This window comes from Rhinatrema bivittatum, chromosome 17 (genome assembly GCF_901001135.1).
Source record: "Rhinatrema bivittatum chromosome 17, aRhiBiv1.1, whole genome shotgun sequence".
Classification (NCBI taxonomy): domain Eukaryota; kingdom Metazoa; phylum Chordata; class Amphibia; order Gymnophiona; family Rhinatrematidae; genus Rhinatrema; species Rhinatrema bivittatum.
In genome coordinates this window covers 21,119,692-21,136,052 of record NC_042631.1, presented here as the reverse complement: position 1 = coordinate 21,136,052, position 16,361 = coordinate 21,119,692, and the positions used below count along the sequence as shown (strand labels likewise).

The window sequence follows — 16,361 nt, the reverse complement described above, 5'->3', positions numbered from 1 at the left end:
TGGAGTCATCCAGAGGGTGACTACTAAAATAGTGAGTGGTCTTTGAACTAAAGCATATGTAAACATGTATACACTAGAGGAAAGGCAAGATAGGGGAGATATGATAGAGATATTCAAATATCTCAAAGGTTTCCATGCACTGGGGGTGAGCCTCTTTCAATAAAAAAAGAGGCTTTAGAACAAGGGGTCATGAAATGATGTTGAAAGGGGGTAGACTCAGGAGTAATTTTAGGAAAGATTTCTTCACAGAGAGGGTGGTGGATGCATGGAACAGCCTCCCAGTAGCGGTGGTGGAGAAAAACACATTATCTGAATTCAAGAATCCGTGGGATAAATACAGGGGATCTCTAAGGAAGTGATGCTAAATTAATTGGTTGGATAGGCAGACTGGATGTTTCAATCAATCGTGGGAGTACCAAGACTCTAGATTTTACTGATTCTAAGTGTATGTTTATTATATTTATGAACTTTTTATGAGATATTAGTTATATAGTGTACTACCCAGACATTTGGGTAAACATCTCACAAACTGCATTCATAATAGATTATGGACAAAATTTCTTTACCTGTTAACTTCCTTTCCATTAGTTCTGCTACAAGTGGGTTCTCTCCTCTTACCAGCTGATGGAGGCAGATAACACTGTTTCTACTGGTACAACACAGGAGGTGGTGCTAGCAGTAAGAATCCTGTATTCAAAACAGCATCATATATAAGAACGGAATAAACGCGCTAATCCCATGTAGTCTGAAATTTACTCTTGCAGAGTTAACCTCATAACATTTTATGGCGGGCTCGTGTCATGAAGCCTTTTTGCCATCAGTATAAAGGTGGTACATACTTTCGTCACCAAGAGTTTGTAATCATTGGTTACTCTGCGAGAATTGTGTTTGCAATGTCCAGGCAGTGCGGTGAGCTAGTGTAGCAGAAAAAAGACAGCTCTGAAAATGGCCACGGCCCGACACGATTCGTGTTTCTGTTACGCTTCCTCAGGGGCCAGCAGTTGCCATGTAATTTCACCGTCTGTGTGAAGGTTGCTTCTGCTACCAGGGTATAGCTATCGCTATCGCCGGAAACACAATTCTCGCAGAGTAACCAATGATTACAAACTCTTGGTGACGAAAGTATGTACCACCTTTATATTGATGGCAAAAAGGCTTCATGACACGAGCCCGCCATAAAATGTTATGAGGTTAACTCTGCAAGAGTAAATTTCAGACTACATGGGATTAGCACGTTTATTCCGTTCTTATATATGATGCTGTTTTGAATACATGATATGACTGTACATCATACACATATACAGTTTTGTTAAGTGGAGCAGTAAGAATCCAGCATGCTTCTGATAAAGCTTCGGATCAGACTCCCATCAATCAAAATCAGATTCAACCAAAAACTGGGAAGATGTTTCCCTGCAAACTACCTCAAAGGCAAAGAAGGAAGGAATATAAAGGATAAGGAACAAAAAGAACCAAGGCCCTCAACCAGATACCGAACAAGAACAGCCGGAAAAAATACGGTCTTGCTTCCCGGGTGGGTCCTGGACTGACGCAGCAGGACTAATGGAAAGGAAATTAACAAGTAAGGAAATTTCAACTTCCATCTTGTCCTGCTACACCAGTCTTGCCCTGACAAGTGGGAAGTACAAAAGCTTTACCTACCAGGGCAGGAGGAAGCGAGAGCTGCCTGAAGCACCCACCCACTGTAAACAGTATCCTCCCGCTCCAGCATGTCCAGCCGATAATGCTTCATAAAGGTATGCAAGGAAGACCAAGTGGCTGCCCTGCAAATATTGGCTGGTGCAAGGGCATGCAAATCCACTCAAGATGCTGACTGGGCCCTGGTGTGGTGCACATGCACCAGTTCCGGAGGTTTCTTGCCCTTCAGCAAGCAAGCCGAATCGATCGTCTCCTTGATCCAGCGAGCCAGAGTAGCCTTAGTGGCAGTCTCACCTTTATGCGGACTTCCAAAAAGAACAAACAATCTGTACCCCAAGATAAGTCTTCGCATGTCCAGATACCTGAGGAATCGATATTCAGGTGCACATTCCTACCCAGAAGGCCATAAGTGAAATCGACTGATTAATATGAAAAGTGGAATTCACCTTCAGGAGAAAGGACAGCACTGGTCGAAAGACCACTGCCTCTGCCAAAATCACCAGGAAGGGATCCCAGCAAGATAAGACTTGAAGCTCCGAGATCTGCTAAGTGGAACATACTGAATATACCTGGCTATCTTAAAAGTTAGCTGGATAGGTATATACGGTATGTCTAACTTTAGACCTGCCTGCAGTGCTAGCTCTGCTCCTCCTGAAACACTTACCGCCTGCCCCAGATTTGCCCCTGACATATAAGTTGCTGAATATCATGGCTATGCTATTTAGATGGATATCTTTTAAGTTATCCATCTAAGTGGCTTTTGAATATCTATCCCAAAATGTCTATTAGAATAAGAGCACATGAGGACAGAATATCTTTAATGAGCAAAACACTAGAATAGATCACCTTAGATCACCTTTAGTTATAAAAACATACTCAGGTTTTTCAGGGAGACTGGAACTTTGCTTAGAAAAAAGAATTAAAATCTTTATATGGAAGTGCTGTATAAACACCTGCTTTGCAAATCCATGTACAAATTTTGCTATCCTTTTGCTAAGACATCAAATGATCAGATACATAATCTTTCCTCTTCCTTCTCTTCTTACAAATAATTGCAGTACCGGTCAGTTCTAAATACTCTGAAGAAAAAATGTGAGAGCAATGAAAATTACCCACAGTCTACTTAAAAACTCCCTCAGAGAACGAGTAAAACTTATTACGTTTTCAGATGTTTGTTCAAATCCCTGCTGGCTTTTAGATCTGTAGCAAAGATCAACTACCAAATGCATCTAAAGCAGACCAAATGATCTAAATGAGGCTGCACATATTTTATTCATGAGCTGGAACTGGCTCTCCAGACTTTGGCAGCCCCATACGGGGGTCGTATTGTTTTCATTAAGACTATCTTGCGGGTGCGCTATAAATAACTTGCACAGATCACCTTTTACACACTTAAGTCTCGCAGCAGTGAAACAGGAAAATCAGCCGAAGTACATGACCAAAGCTGTGCATGCTTTGCTTTTCTTCTTCCTCGGACATGTGTTTGGAAATCGTAAGCTGAAGTTAATTAATGTTAGCTATGCAGTAGAAGAGCTTATTTTGTAATAAATTTAAAAAAAAGTGACCGAGGACAAGCTTGCCTGGAGAGGGCTGGGAGGCTCATAAAGCAGTGAGAAAACGCTAGCACACCTGTAGAGTCACACATTATTTTTTTATGCAAAAAAAGCTGTCAGGTAATGAACCTTAGGACTGATATAATGCATTAAATGTTCCCACCTGTAACCGTAGATAACAACCCTAGTCACAAAGGTGCATGAAACTTCAACACACCGAAACTCATGTCATTAGTGAATAAGTCCCAGTGAAAATAACGGGGCCTGCAGTAAATAACACGCGCTAATGTTTAATGCAGCTTTGTGATTCTGTCAGTGTGAAGTAATGTACCAACATTATCTCATTTGTGGCAGTTTGTTAACGTGGCATGTATTTACAGGAGCTGAATTACTAGGAATTTATTAGGGGAATGCAAGGTAAGCACACCTGTCTCTGTAGAACTGAGTCAGCGCACTAAAGCACTGGCCAGCTGATCATGCCTGTGCAGATCCTTGCTTCTTGAACCCAGAGGGTAGAAGCACAGGAAGTGCAAAGGTTGATCAGGTAACTCTGGGTAACAGGTCGCTACACATTTACCTAAATATTCACTTTCTTACACGCTAATGAAATAAATCAAACTAATCTTTCAACAGTACAAGACTAGATGCGGAGGCCAAGACAAGTTGGATTGAAAGGAAATGTATTAATCATGGCGACCAACTTCCAAAACCAGTAACACCTGCTTGAACAGAGCAACGTGAAAACCTTCAGCAATATGTAACATTTGTCAAATCAGTTGTAACTATATCATCCCTAGGTTTCCAGCAGAAAAGGAAATCTATAAACAGAGAAGAAGCTGGCAAATACAGACCATCCGCTCACTTCCCCTTCCTGTTGCATCCCGTAGAATCCTTGAGCTAGCTTCATTTCCCCTCTGTGCCTACATCATACGCTCTAAAATTCTGACACTATTTTTGACTATAAAAGCATAAGGGGATAGGGGAAAAGAAGAACACATAAAACATAATACCTGTAAGGTGCAGTTCATCATCCGTACAATATAGTCAAACTGCTGGTGGCTCAGAATAGCCCGGTTTTGCTGAACATGCAAACTCAGCTCCTGTGTCAGGCACTTGCGGGCTGCTTTTCCTTTGAGGGCTCGTAGTGCAGCAGGAAGTGTCTGTGAGACAGGAGAGTGCAATCTTATTAAAATAACCAGACGTACATCATCATTCCATTAAGGTACATTTTTGTTGCTTATTATTTTAAATCATCAAAAAACTTCTTTGTCCATTACAAAGGTTTTTAAATAGAAATCTTGAAGAAAAAAAAAATAAGTGTTTTGTGATACAGATTCAGGGACCTTTTCACACAGCCTAGTGGCTAGCGCAGTGGGCTACAAAACCAGGGAAGTCAAGATTCAAATCCCACTGCCACTTTTGTGACTTTGGGCAAGTCACTTCACCCCGCAAATATAAATTTAGGAGGCCATTTACTAAGCATTTTCCCCATAGATTGAAAGAAAAGCCTTAGTAAACCAGGCCTTTAGATTGGGAGCCCTCTGGGAACAGGGAGATACCTGCAGTACCTGAATGTAATCTGCTCTGAAGTGCTGACCAGTCATGAACATGTTATTTGAATAAGATGCTCCCTTACATTTATACTTGTGATATAGAAATCGGTTAGCTTATCACATGACATTTTTGCACTAACAAAGAAGCTACTTAATTTATTTTTATCATTAGCATTGAAAGTAATTTTGAACAACTGGATGGTCAGGTCCAAAGTCACAATGATAGCTTGGAGCAAATTTGGTTCTTGCAACATATAAATACAAATTGATCATAGTTAAAAAGCTATGGATTCGAGCCCTGGTTCAGGTCGTCCACTGCCTGGCTTTAAGAATGTCACAGAGCCCATGGCCTCGAGGAAGGGGGGTGAATGGGTCATGGCCATGAGTCAGCGAAGTCGGGAGTGGATATAAAACGGAAAAAAAATCCCTGGATAGTTATGGATGAAGGCTGCAGTGTGGCTAGAAGTAGGGATACAGAGGAATGACGATTAGAGGTGGGAGGCAGGAGTCTGTTGCTAGAACCAATGATGCTTTCTGATGAACACTGCAGCTTTTAGACTACAGAGGAATAATTCCAACCCTAGTTTCAGCTAGGCTAAAAGCCCAGGGGAGCAGGAAGAAACTGCCACGTTACAAAAAACAGAAGTTCTAGAGGATTATTTTATGTAATTGTGTTGCCTCTTTAAGAGACGCATGAGTAACCCTTATTAAACAAGTTAAAAAGAGCACCTGTGGGCATGCACTAAAGGGAGTCAATTACAGAAACTGAGTGCATGCCACATAGCAAGGGCAATTTAGGGAAAAAGTATCCAGACTAAATGAGCTTTCTAGGAAGTCAAGTGAACTATACCATGTTATGGGTCAGGCTCCATCTGTAGTCATGCAAACACACACAACAAAAGCACTTCAGAGCAAAAGTGCTATCATATGGTCCTGCATTTAAACCTCACTTGCTGTCTTACTGCTTGCACACTATCATTCTCTGGAATAGATAATGAACTTGCAAGCACAGACGTCTGACAGACTTTGTATGGAGGTCAAATCATTCACCGAACCAGAACTGGATTTAAGGTTTTGATGCCCATGGGCAGAGTTCCTCGGCAGTGCCCCTTTGAAGCCCTGCCAACATGTGGCCTTAAAGCAAGCAGAAGCCAGATCCACTTTGGCCTGAATATCTGGCCCCTTCAAAATCTGGTGCCCTAGGTAGTTGCCTGTGCCTAAATCCGGGCCTGCACAAAACACATGCTAGTTTGATCCAGACACATTAGGAAAGCTTCCATTCTTTTCATTACCTTCTCAGTCTCCAAAATTTTATTCTCAAATATGAATGAGATGCAGTTCCTAACAACTTCCAGCCTTCGTGCGCTATTGAAAACCGAGCTCGCCTTGTCTGTTATGGAAACTGACAGAGAGGGGGAGAGAGAGGTATTTGCATGAAATGGTTGTTCCATCAAGAAGATCAAAGTCCACATTTTCAAATACAGTAACAGAACCATTAAAAAGTGCAGTGCTCCATAATGCTGTCTTTAGAGGGTAATCTTCAAACAGCATAAGAAAGGCAGAAAAAAAACACACACAATATACCAATTTCCAAAATGGACGTACGCACACAAGTCCGCTTCGGAAATTATCCCACCAAATTTACCACCTGCTATCATATATATGCAGACATTTTTCAAGGAAATTGACAGTTACAGTTTTTAAAATCCAGGCCCAAAGCTTCCTCAAGCCAGTCCCCAGTCAGAGTAAACTTCCGCATGGACCTACCCGCATAAGTTTACCTGCATCTGGGGCAGGCAACTCTATACAAGGAAATTTCTGCACATAACGCACAGTTTTATCCATGTGAGTCCCTTTGAAAATTACCCCTATAAGGGCCAGGTAAATCATAGAAATGTGCTAAAAGCCTGCAGGTCAGTTTGCTCATTCAGTTTTGAAACACTACATTTTTTTGGCTAAAGATTTAATTTACTAGAATTTCTGGAAGGGAAAATTTCCACAGGAAAAAAAAATGTGGAAACAATGATTCATAAAAAAAAAAACCAAAGGAATTGTGGCACAATCCCACAGGAAAAGGAATCAGAGCTGACAGAAGGCCACTTCCAGGGATCGAAGTGTGCTTGAGGCAAGCAGCATGGGCCAAGTCAGCGGGAGGTAGGCAGCAGGAAAAGGTTCAAACTGCTAGAGAAGGCTGAGTGTGTTATGTCTGTTTCATGGAGCAGCGGCACGGGCAAGAGAGTAGTGGGGGGGGGGGGGGGGGGGGGGGGGGGGAGGTTTCAGCAGAACTGAAAGACGGAGGACTTGAGAGGTGGCGACAGTAGCAGGAGGTGGGGAAGAGGACAGAGGAGCAGTGATGCATGCTGGGTGACCATGCAGCTTTAAAGGAATGGCTGTACTGGTACCTTGTGGGGAGGGAGGTAAAGCACGGGCAGTTTATGCAAGCTGGGAAGATGATCAGTGGCTGTAATTGAGAGGAGGGGGAACAGAGAAGTGGTAGTTGGATATATGGGTGGCGGGGGGCGCAAAGGACTGGTTGCAGTGTGGCTAGAGGTAGGGATACAGAAGAATGACAATTAGAGGTGGGAGGCAGGAGTCAGATGATAGTACCAAGAATGCTTTCTGATGAACACTGCAGCTTTCAGACTACTGAGGAATAATCCCAATTGTTTTAGGCAATGCCAACTAAAATAAGAAAATCCTTCCAAACGCATTGCACATTATACCCTGCAACCTCCAGAAGGAAGCCCTCTTTGGTAGAATGCTAGTATTAAGGACAGCGCTAGTAGTACATTTGGGAGCTTGACATCGTACACAGCATAGCTCAGCTAATGAGTAAGGCCCATTCCTGCCACAGTGCGTGCAAAAGAAACCCATTTGGAGGAAAGGGCACAGTAATACCATTGAGAAAGATGAATCTTTTGCTCTGTCATGGCACTAGCGAAGGAGAAGGGGGAGCCAGGGGTGCAAGCACGCCTATCCTAAGGCTTAGAAAACAAATTAATTACAGAATATATGACCAGCAGAAAATAAATGATATCAGCAACATCTCTTAAATAAGAGGCACAATATATAAAATCTGTTCAAACAGCACTGCCCTTTTAAGTCTCTGGGTAAAAGATGCACTAGAAACCCAGAACATGATAGCAGATGAAGACCATCGAGCCCGTCCAGTTTGATATTCCCTTCCTCTCCCCTCAGAGATTCTATTTCAACACCAAGCAAGCAAACTGAATTCCAGACCTTTGCACCTTATTGCTGCAAACTGACAAACTAAAGCAGTGTTAATAAAATATTTTTACATAATTAGTTGACAGTTAAAACCAACAAAATCATTAAGAACACCCTTTGATTGCAATGTTTATTCCATTCCTGAGAAGATCTTAGTATTCAACATGTTTCATAGCTTCTTCTGTTAGCTTTCTTCACCTTTGTGAACCTAAATTACATATGGTAGCTTCTGTGTTTATCTTTATCTAAACCTCCTCCAGCCATCATACTCATTGTGTAAAGTATGAATCTAGCATGAACAAGTTTGGTGAAGGAGATTTTGAGAAAAGGGGTGCAGCCTTAATAAAATTGCATATGTTTTATTTTATTATTATTATTTTTTTAAAATGAAAATCTAAAAAATAAAATAAAGATGAAAAGGTGACCTGGAAGCAAGAACCAAAGATAAATTCAACAAGCCAAGAAGAAAAAAAGAAAATGCTTTGAAAAATCTAGCTGATAGTGATGCTCTAAGCATGGCCGATTAGTGGATAATATGCTACATTTCTCCTGGGAGAATTAGATCTCTTCATGGACTCCTGACTCCTGTCTTGAATGCACTAAATACATAGTGTCTCTTTGGACTTAAGTTGTGATCAGGAGAAAAATAGATAAAACTGTTGTTACACCATTAGCAGAATAACGAAGTGACCACGATTGTGACCAATGGAATATGAGAAAGGATACATCTTCTTATGTATTTTCACTGGGATACAAGTTGCTGTGCATAGCCCCGTGGATCTGGAAAAACGATCCAATTTAAATGGCATTAACCTGACTCGTGGGTCAGCCAGGTTGACATTGTAGCCTTTAAAGTAACATTAAAAATGTTATGGGCCACGTCGTGGCGTCGGATTACGTAAATTTTGAAGCACAATATGTGAGGTTCCGTTGACCTAGTGAAACGACTGATTGAATTACCTGAACCTCCGGTTAAAATATGTTTGAGATTTCAACAGCTGATTTGGCGTGATGGTATCGGAGGTTGCTGTTTAGCACTGGAGTGATATACGGGTCACCGGTTATAAATCTTAGGTGAACGATGTGCATTTGGAAGTGGATTTTCCTTGAATGTTAAATACACTACTAAGAGCTATTTGATATTGGTATCAGTGTGCGGATGATGAGGATCCATTAATTTAGGAAAAGATCTTTGGTATGAGCAATACATATATATAATCCTTCTGGATTAATTATTAAGTATGAGAATTACTGGTCCCTGAGGAAGCCTTCAGAGGCGAAACGAAGATATCTGTTGTTGGACAAGAAGGATGGACAAGAAGGATAAAAGTATTTGAGGATTAAAACACACCTGTAATTCGGACAAGAAGGATAAAAGCATTTGAGGATTAAAACACACTTGTTATGTAATTTAGTGGGGAATTGACATAATTGATAAAAAAATTTTGTAAACATATGGATGTATTTAATTAATTAAATTATATGAATGTATTTCATGGAATAGGTTATGTAATACTGTTTGTGCAATATATATGTTTTTTAAATGGATGTGAGTATGGATTGAATGTGCTAGCTTAGTTTTTATCATGTCTAGGTAAGGAAGTTTGTGGTGGATTTAATAAATGTTTACACATTATTTATATGTGAGCTCTCTATTTTGTGATGTATTCATGATATAATTGGAGAGTGTTAGGAATTAAGTACCCTCTGTGATATTTACCGTATAGGTTTAGGAGTGAGGCATGCTCTGCACCTCTCAGCCAGAGGCTAGACAGGAGAACACAAGAGAATAAAATTGAGGGTAAAACCTGAGTAGTTATGTGTGAAGACTCATGGTAATGTAACCCCAGCTGGGGTAGAGTATGAGTTGGCTCAAATGGACGAAGAAACTGCCGAATGAAAAACAAAGTCATATGCCCCTTAACTTCCAAGGCTTCTTCCAGATTCCATGTTGCTCTGTTATCTTTTACTGGGCCTATTTGGATTCTGTGATTTGGAGCGTCACTACTGAGGAAACAAACTAGCATTCTGGAATATAGCCTCATTATTGAGTCTGCATATTGATGGGTTGCTCTGATGCTAATGCATTTTGCAAAGAAAACTTACTGGAGAGTTTAGCACCAAAAAGACATTGCATGATCTGATCAGACTTCTCTTCTTGACTGTTCCTGCCTTTAGTGCTTGTCCTCACTGCTCCTCTCTCTGGCACCTTAGCACTATTGGTTACTTTAGAAATGATGAGAAGACATCATCCACATCCGAATCTTGCCTTGCTGCATCCTTTTCTTTCTCGAATGACCAGACTGAACAACGAAATACTTCAGTGGCTTCTCCTTTTGTTATTTTCTTTTCAAAGCTGAAACTTCCCCAAGAAATAAAAGTCTCCGATTGGCATGGTCACGTTTGTGAGCTTAGAAACAATGCGGTTTTAATTTTAAACTATAATAATAATAATAATAAAAAAAAAATCCTTAACAATTGTGGCCTTCTTTTCCTAGCCTGCAGCATGCTGAGCAGTTCCAGAATTTCAGATTTATTGGATTACTAAAAAATATTTTTTTAAAAACTATGCTTAATACTTGAAACACAAACTGGTACATTCCCGGGGCTGATGGAATTTTCATCTTTAATATTAAAATTGGTAAATGACAGTATATGTGCTCACTGACTGGCAGCAGCATTCTTTTGTAACCCTTATGCAAACCCCTCAACGGAATGAACATGCAGACATCGTGTGCTGTGACCGCAGAGAGACCCGGGTGATTTTGGCGAGCATGCACATGATCAAGTGAGGCCATGCATTCGGAGCCCTCTCTGTATAAAGTGCTTTTCTGGGTGGTTCAGTTTCACAGGCAACCTATTCTGTTTTTTTGACAGATTTTTTTTCATCTTATGCTACATACCCAATGATGTTTCATTACAGATGTTTTAGGAAAGCATTGAAGGCATAGGGGCTTACAAATGCAGGAAAAGTACCCACAGGCATTTGAGCTAGAAAACATCTTCCTGCACTTCCCTTTGCAAAAAGGAAGACACCAACATAGGTTTGAACATTTAAAAAATAAATCTCACTTATTTACACAATGCAAATTAATTTTCAAGCAAAATGTTCCCAGAGAATAATGGTTTTCTCAACATTGCCGTTCACTTCGAAATGCATAGGGTACAATCCTGTCATGAACAGAAATAAAAGGTTTAGCCCTTGCCATGATTGTGCACAAATGTTTTACAGCATGAGTTTTGGGTCCATGTACTGCAAGGCCTCGGATGGTTCCCATGGTCTGCAAGACAGATGTCGCACTGGAGACAAGGCTGCAGCAAAACTTGAGAAGGAACTATGAAGGATGGTCAGGAAGCAGCCTCTTGATAACAAAGCTTGGATACATTTATTTATTTAAAAATCCTTATAACCTGCATATTCCAAAACATACTTCACAGCGGCTTACAATAAACATACATAAAAAACATAAATAACTAAAAATAAAAATATATACGTCTGCAAACTTTAGACCTTTGGCTTAGGTTCTTTTGAAATGACTGCTTCTGTGTAGCGTGGACGGAATGGATGTGATCGAAGCAGAATTGGTGGATGGTGGCGCTGTCACCGTGGTTGGTAGTCTAGCCAAAGACCGCAGCAGACATTCTGAGGCTTAATCCTGAACAGACATAGGCCTCAAAGCCTTTTTTTGAGCTCACCAAGTTTTTCGGTTTGAATGTGGAGCTCTTTTCTTACGGAGGCCTTCACAGATTCTGCCGTTGGGTTATTGTTTGCATAACACTACAGAGTGCTCGTAGAGGGGGGGAAGGTCAGATTGGCGGTGAGCTTCCGGATCAGGGTGGGCAGATCACGCCCCTGTTTCACTCCCGCCCATGGCTCCTTTTGCTCACCAATCATGTCCTCATACTCCACTCTCCTTACACCTTACTGGCACAGAAGACAGATAAACAGAAACATGCACTCATGCCTGGTTTGTCCTCCCAAGGAAACAATCTACTTGCCCTTACCTTCCTCTCCTGGGGTCTAGTAGCTCTCCCACATCACATCTTAGCACTGACAAGAAACCTTATATGCTGGCCATACTTTGAAACAGTTTTGACACAAGAAGGTGGAACCATAGGAAGAGAGGACTGTGCATGCTCTGTTTATCACGTACATGCTATTTTGTGTAGCTTCCATATGCCATTTAGCAATCATGAGGAAAAACTGTGGAAAAGCTATACCTTTTTTTGGATTAACATGCATGCTACTACCATAAACATGCTATGGAGACCAACCTTTTGTGTATAAAACTGAGTGCATCACCCATTAAGTGGCATTTTAGGGTGCATATTAAATTCACATGCTAAGTCTTTTTATTTATTTATTTATTTTATTTAAAATCTTTTCTATACCGTCATTAAGTATATACTATCACAACTGTTTACAGAAAGGCACGTAAAGTAAAGTAAGAATTAAAATTGGGTAATATTAATTAACAATGTGCCAATAAATTCCAGTTACACAGTTACATAAAGGAATATTTTAGCATAGGGTTTAGTGCATAGGTCTCAATCTTAGTTACCAAGTTTTCTTAAGTCACTCCTAATTTTTCTGTTTCATTTCGCTTGTCTATCCAGTTAAGGATCATACCAACATGCAAAAAGAAAAACATTCCCTGTTAATTTGTCATTAATATTACTTCTAACAATATTAAACAGAACTGGACCCACAACTGAACTTGAGGCACTTCACTGGTAACCCTCTTTTCTTGGCGTGAAGTCCACTTGCTACTACAATGCGTAGTCTATCACAAAACTAGTATCTAATCCAGTTTACAGTGTTAATCCTATCCCTGGATGCTCGGTTTATGAGCCTTCTATGTCAAATGGTGTCAAATGGCCTTACTGAAATCACTCTCCCTTCATCTAATTCATTGTTCAAAACATTTGCTCAGATTTGTGTGGCATAACTTCTCTCTGGTAAAGCCGTGCTCCCTTGGATCCTGCCATCCTCTGGATTTCAGATGTTTAATTTTTGCTTCCATTACTCTGCCCATCGCTGAGGTCAGTCATTGGCCTGTGAACAGCCTCCTCCCTGTACCGGAATTGCCCATCTCCAGTTCTCTGCAACCACACTCCAGACTCCGCAGAATATGGAACAGAACTGTCAGTGCAAGATTCCAGAACCTCTTTAAGCTCCTTAACACCCTAAAATGTATCCAGTCTGGCGCTACTGCCTTGTCTAGGTTCCTAGCACTGTAAGATGGACTGGGGGTCTAGCATTCCACTGTTTGTAGTCCTGACATTGTGGTCCTTCTTCAGCAAATGCTGCACACAAGTATTTGTTCTATAATTTCTGCTTTTTCCCTGGGCACTTCTCATTCTCCCCTCTGTGATTCTTCCTTTTTATAAGCAGCTACAAAATGTGGCCTTATTAACTGAACAAATATGATGCTGCTTGTACAATTTAGTCCATAGAGGTAAGAATACCCTGGATAATTATTATGCTGCTTCATTTATTTATTTGGAGTACATACAGGGCTTTTCTGCTATTTTATATATTATCCTTTGGTCAAGGATCCATTTGATTTTTTTCCCATTGTTTGTCTTTCATTCGTGTAAAAATCAGTAGTTGAGCAATTTTTTTTTTTTTACAAACATTTTTTGGTTTAACAGCAATAGAAACTTATTTCTTTGCTCTGACTCCACTTCATATAACAAAACCATGAGCAGCACTATGGCTTGCTGTTGCTATATTCTACTTGAATCTTGGTAGGCGGTGATATGCTTTATTTGATTAACAAAAGAGATGATGTTGTATGTGGGATATCAATATCATGTGGGCTCTTTTAGATTTTACATTCCAAGTTGTACTTCTGTTTACTCTTTACCCTTTGGTGTTTGGAGTTAAGATTTTCACTGGCAAAACAGATTAAAACAAGTGGGAAGTGCTCACAGTATACAGAGACTTCAAAAGATGAGTTATTTCCAAGCATTGCTAAGTGCACATAAAGTAGAATATATAACACCAAAATAAATATGTAGCCTAAGAAGAGTATGTTAGTGCACTGAAACGTGTTACGATAAATCAAATTTATCTTAGGACTGAACATACCAACTGGAGGTCCAGCAGGAACAACACATTTTTTCTCCACTCGAGCAGCAGGTGTTGCATTTTGATTTTTGGAAAGGCCTTCTTGGATTAGCTCCTGAACTCTGCAATCATTAATCTTGGGAAAAGGAAGAACGTGAACCCGCAGGTGGGACCCTTCAGTGGGTCGCGGAACTTTCTGGAACGCCATGTGGGGATTTGGATTCTCCTGCATTGGGATTATAATTTATTGAATATTAAAAATGGAATAACGGAAAAGCATCATGTAAAGAATGCAGATAATAAAAGTAATAAATGTGTTCAGCTGATGGCTGAAGTTGATAACTACATGCACTCTATGTCTAATATAAAACATGAGCCCTTACAAAATGTCAGTTTTTTTTCCAACATTCAGTTTATTTATTTATTTCTATGTAAAAGCATGAGTGCTTCTCAATTATTCTACAAGCGCCATGGCCAAATATATTATTTTGTGCATTAAGATAGAAAAACCAAAATCTGGATACTGTACTTAAGGAGGAAATCTTTTGTTAGAAATACAAAATATCTTCTTTCCTATTCTCGAAGACTCTTGCCTGTAATTTTCTTTGTTCCAAAGCAGTTAATACAGTATTTTACAACAACCACAATACCAAGGTTTTCTAAAAACATTCTAATACCCAGAGTTGATTCTCTCACTTTGATTCCCAGAAGACAAGTGTCCACATTACTAAACCCATCATGATCTGGTACTAATTAGTTGGTTGTTCAAGTAGAAAAGCCAAAGATGGCAAAGGCATGGAGAGTGAATTACCCACTCGCACTTACAGGTGGACTCTTCAGAGCAGAGCTGAGGCACACTGGCAGAGCAATGTGAGGAAGAATTCATCACTGCTTGCCTGTGCTGTGCCTGATCTGTGAATAATACCAATAATTTTGGGATTTTATACTCAGCTTTCTAAATGATACTTAAGTTTAAAACAGCAAAAGCAGAGTAACGCATACTTTATAATAATACCTGCCTCCACAATTAATTATAGGTTATTATGGACAAATTGTTACAATTATTTTGCACATAAAATATATGCGTGTATTTATATAAAATGGGTAGAGAAATTATGCATGTTCCTGCAAATTTACGCGTGTACTTCTGAGGTAGAACTACGCAATATTTCATAAACTGTGCTGCTACCACCACACAGTTTATAAAATACTACCAGAAATCTCTATGCATCTACTTGCACGTGCAAATGGTGTACCATGGACAGTTTCGAAAGTTGGCCTCTAGGATCTAAATCCCAGTGCTCTAACCACCAGATCACTCCTTCTGGAGCCTTCACTTTTTGCATGTTATGAGTACTATCTTCACTAGCAACAGAATATGGTAGGAAGCAAACCTTCAAAAATTCAAAGAGAACCTGACCTAGATGCCTCAGTTTTAGGAACATTTTTAGGCAAATTTAAGCTCCTAAGTTTTAGGTAGAAAATTCTCAAATCTTTTTGTGCCAAAAGCAAAGATCCTAAATTTAAGGATATATTTGTTCACCTACAGTTAGGAAGCAAAGTTAGATGCCTAGTGCTAGGTATCAGCGCTAGGCACCTACCTTCCTTCCTCTAACCTGACTGCCCATTGCCCCGCCTACTTTCTAGGCACCTAACTTCCTTCCTCTAACCTGACTCTGCCCATTTCCCCGCCCACTTTCTAGGCACCTAACTTCCTTCCTCTAACCTGACTCTGCCCATTTCCCCACCCACTTTCTTGGCACCTAACTTCCTTCCTCTAACCTGACTGCCCATTGCCCCACCCACTTTCTAGGCACCTAACTTCCTTCCTCTAACCTGACTCTGCCCATTTCCCCACCCACTTTCTAGGCACCTAACTTCCTTCCTCTAAGCTGACTCTGCCCATTTCCCCACCCACTTTCTAGGCACCTAACTTCCTTCCTCTAACCTGACTCTGCCCATTTCCCCGCCCACTTTCTAGGCACCTAACTTCCTTCCTCTAACCTGACTCTGCCCATTTCCCCACCCACTTTCTTGGCACCTAACTTCCTTCCTCTAACCTGACTGCCCATTGCCCCACCCACTTTCTAGGCACCTAACTTCCTTCCTCTAACCTGACTCTGCCCATTTCCCCACCCACTTTCTAGGCACCTAACTTCCTTCCTCTAACCTGACTCTGCCCATTTCCCCACCCACTTTCTAGGCACCTAACTTCCTTCCTCTAACCTGACTCTGCCCATTTCCCCGCCCACTTTCTTGGCACCTAACTTCCTTCCTCAAACCTGACTGCCCATTGCC

General features: G+C 40.7%; 1 protein-coding gene across 6 annotated transcripts in view; it reads right to left on the bottom strand.

Moving 5' to 3' along the window:
* The window catches only part of SBF2 (SET binding factor 2), a 469,097-nt gene that overhangs the window by 179,084 nt on the left and 273,652 nt on the right, over window positions 1–16,361 (bottom strand). For all 6 annotated transcript variants that reach the window (XR_003853250.1, XR_003853249.1, XR_003853248.1 and 3 more), the window contains 3 exons: window positions 14,085–14,289; window positions 6,055–6,164; window positions 4,220–4,369 (listed from right to left, as the gene is read on the bottom strand). Coding sequence is in view for 3 of the 6 variants with exons in the window: in XM_029582714.1 (XP_029438574.1) it covers window positions 4,220–4,369; window positions 6,055–6,164; window positions 14,085–14,289 (465 nt within the window). In the remaining 3 variants the exon portion in view is untranslated. The remainder of the gene's footprint in view (window positions 1–4,219; window positions 4,370–6,054; window positions 6,165–14,084; window positions 14,290–16,361) is intronic.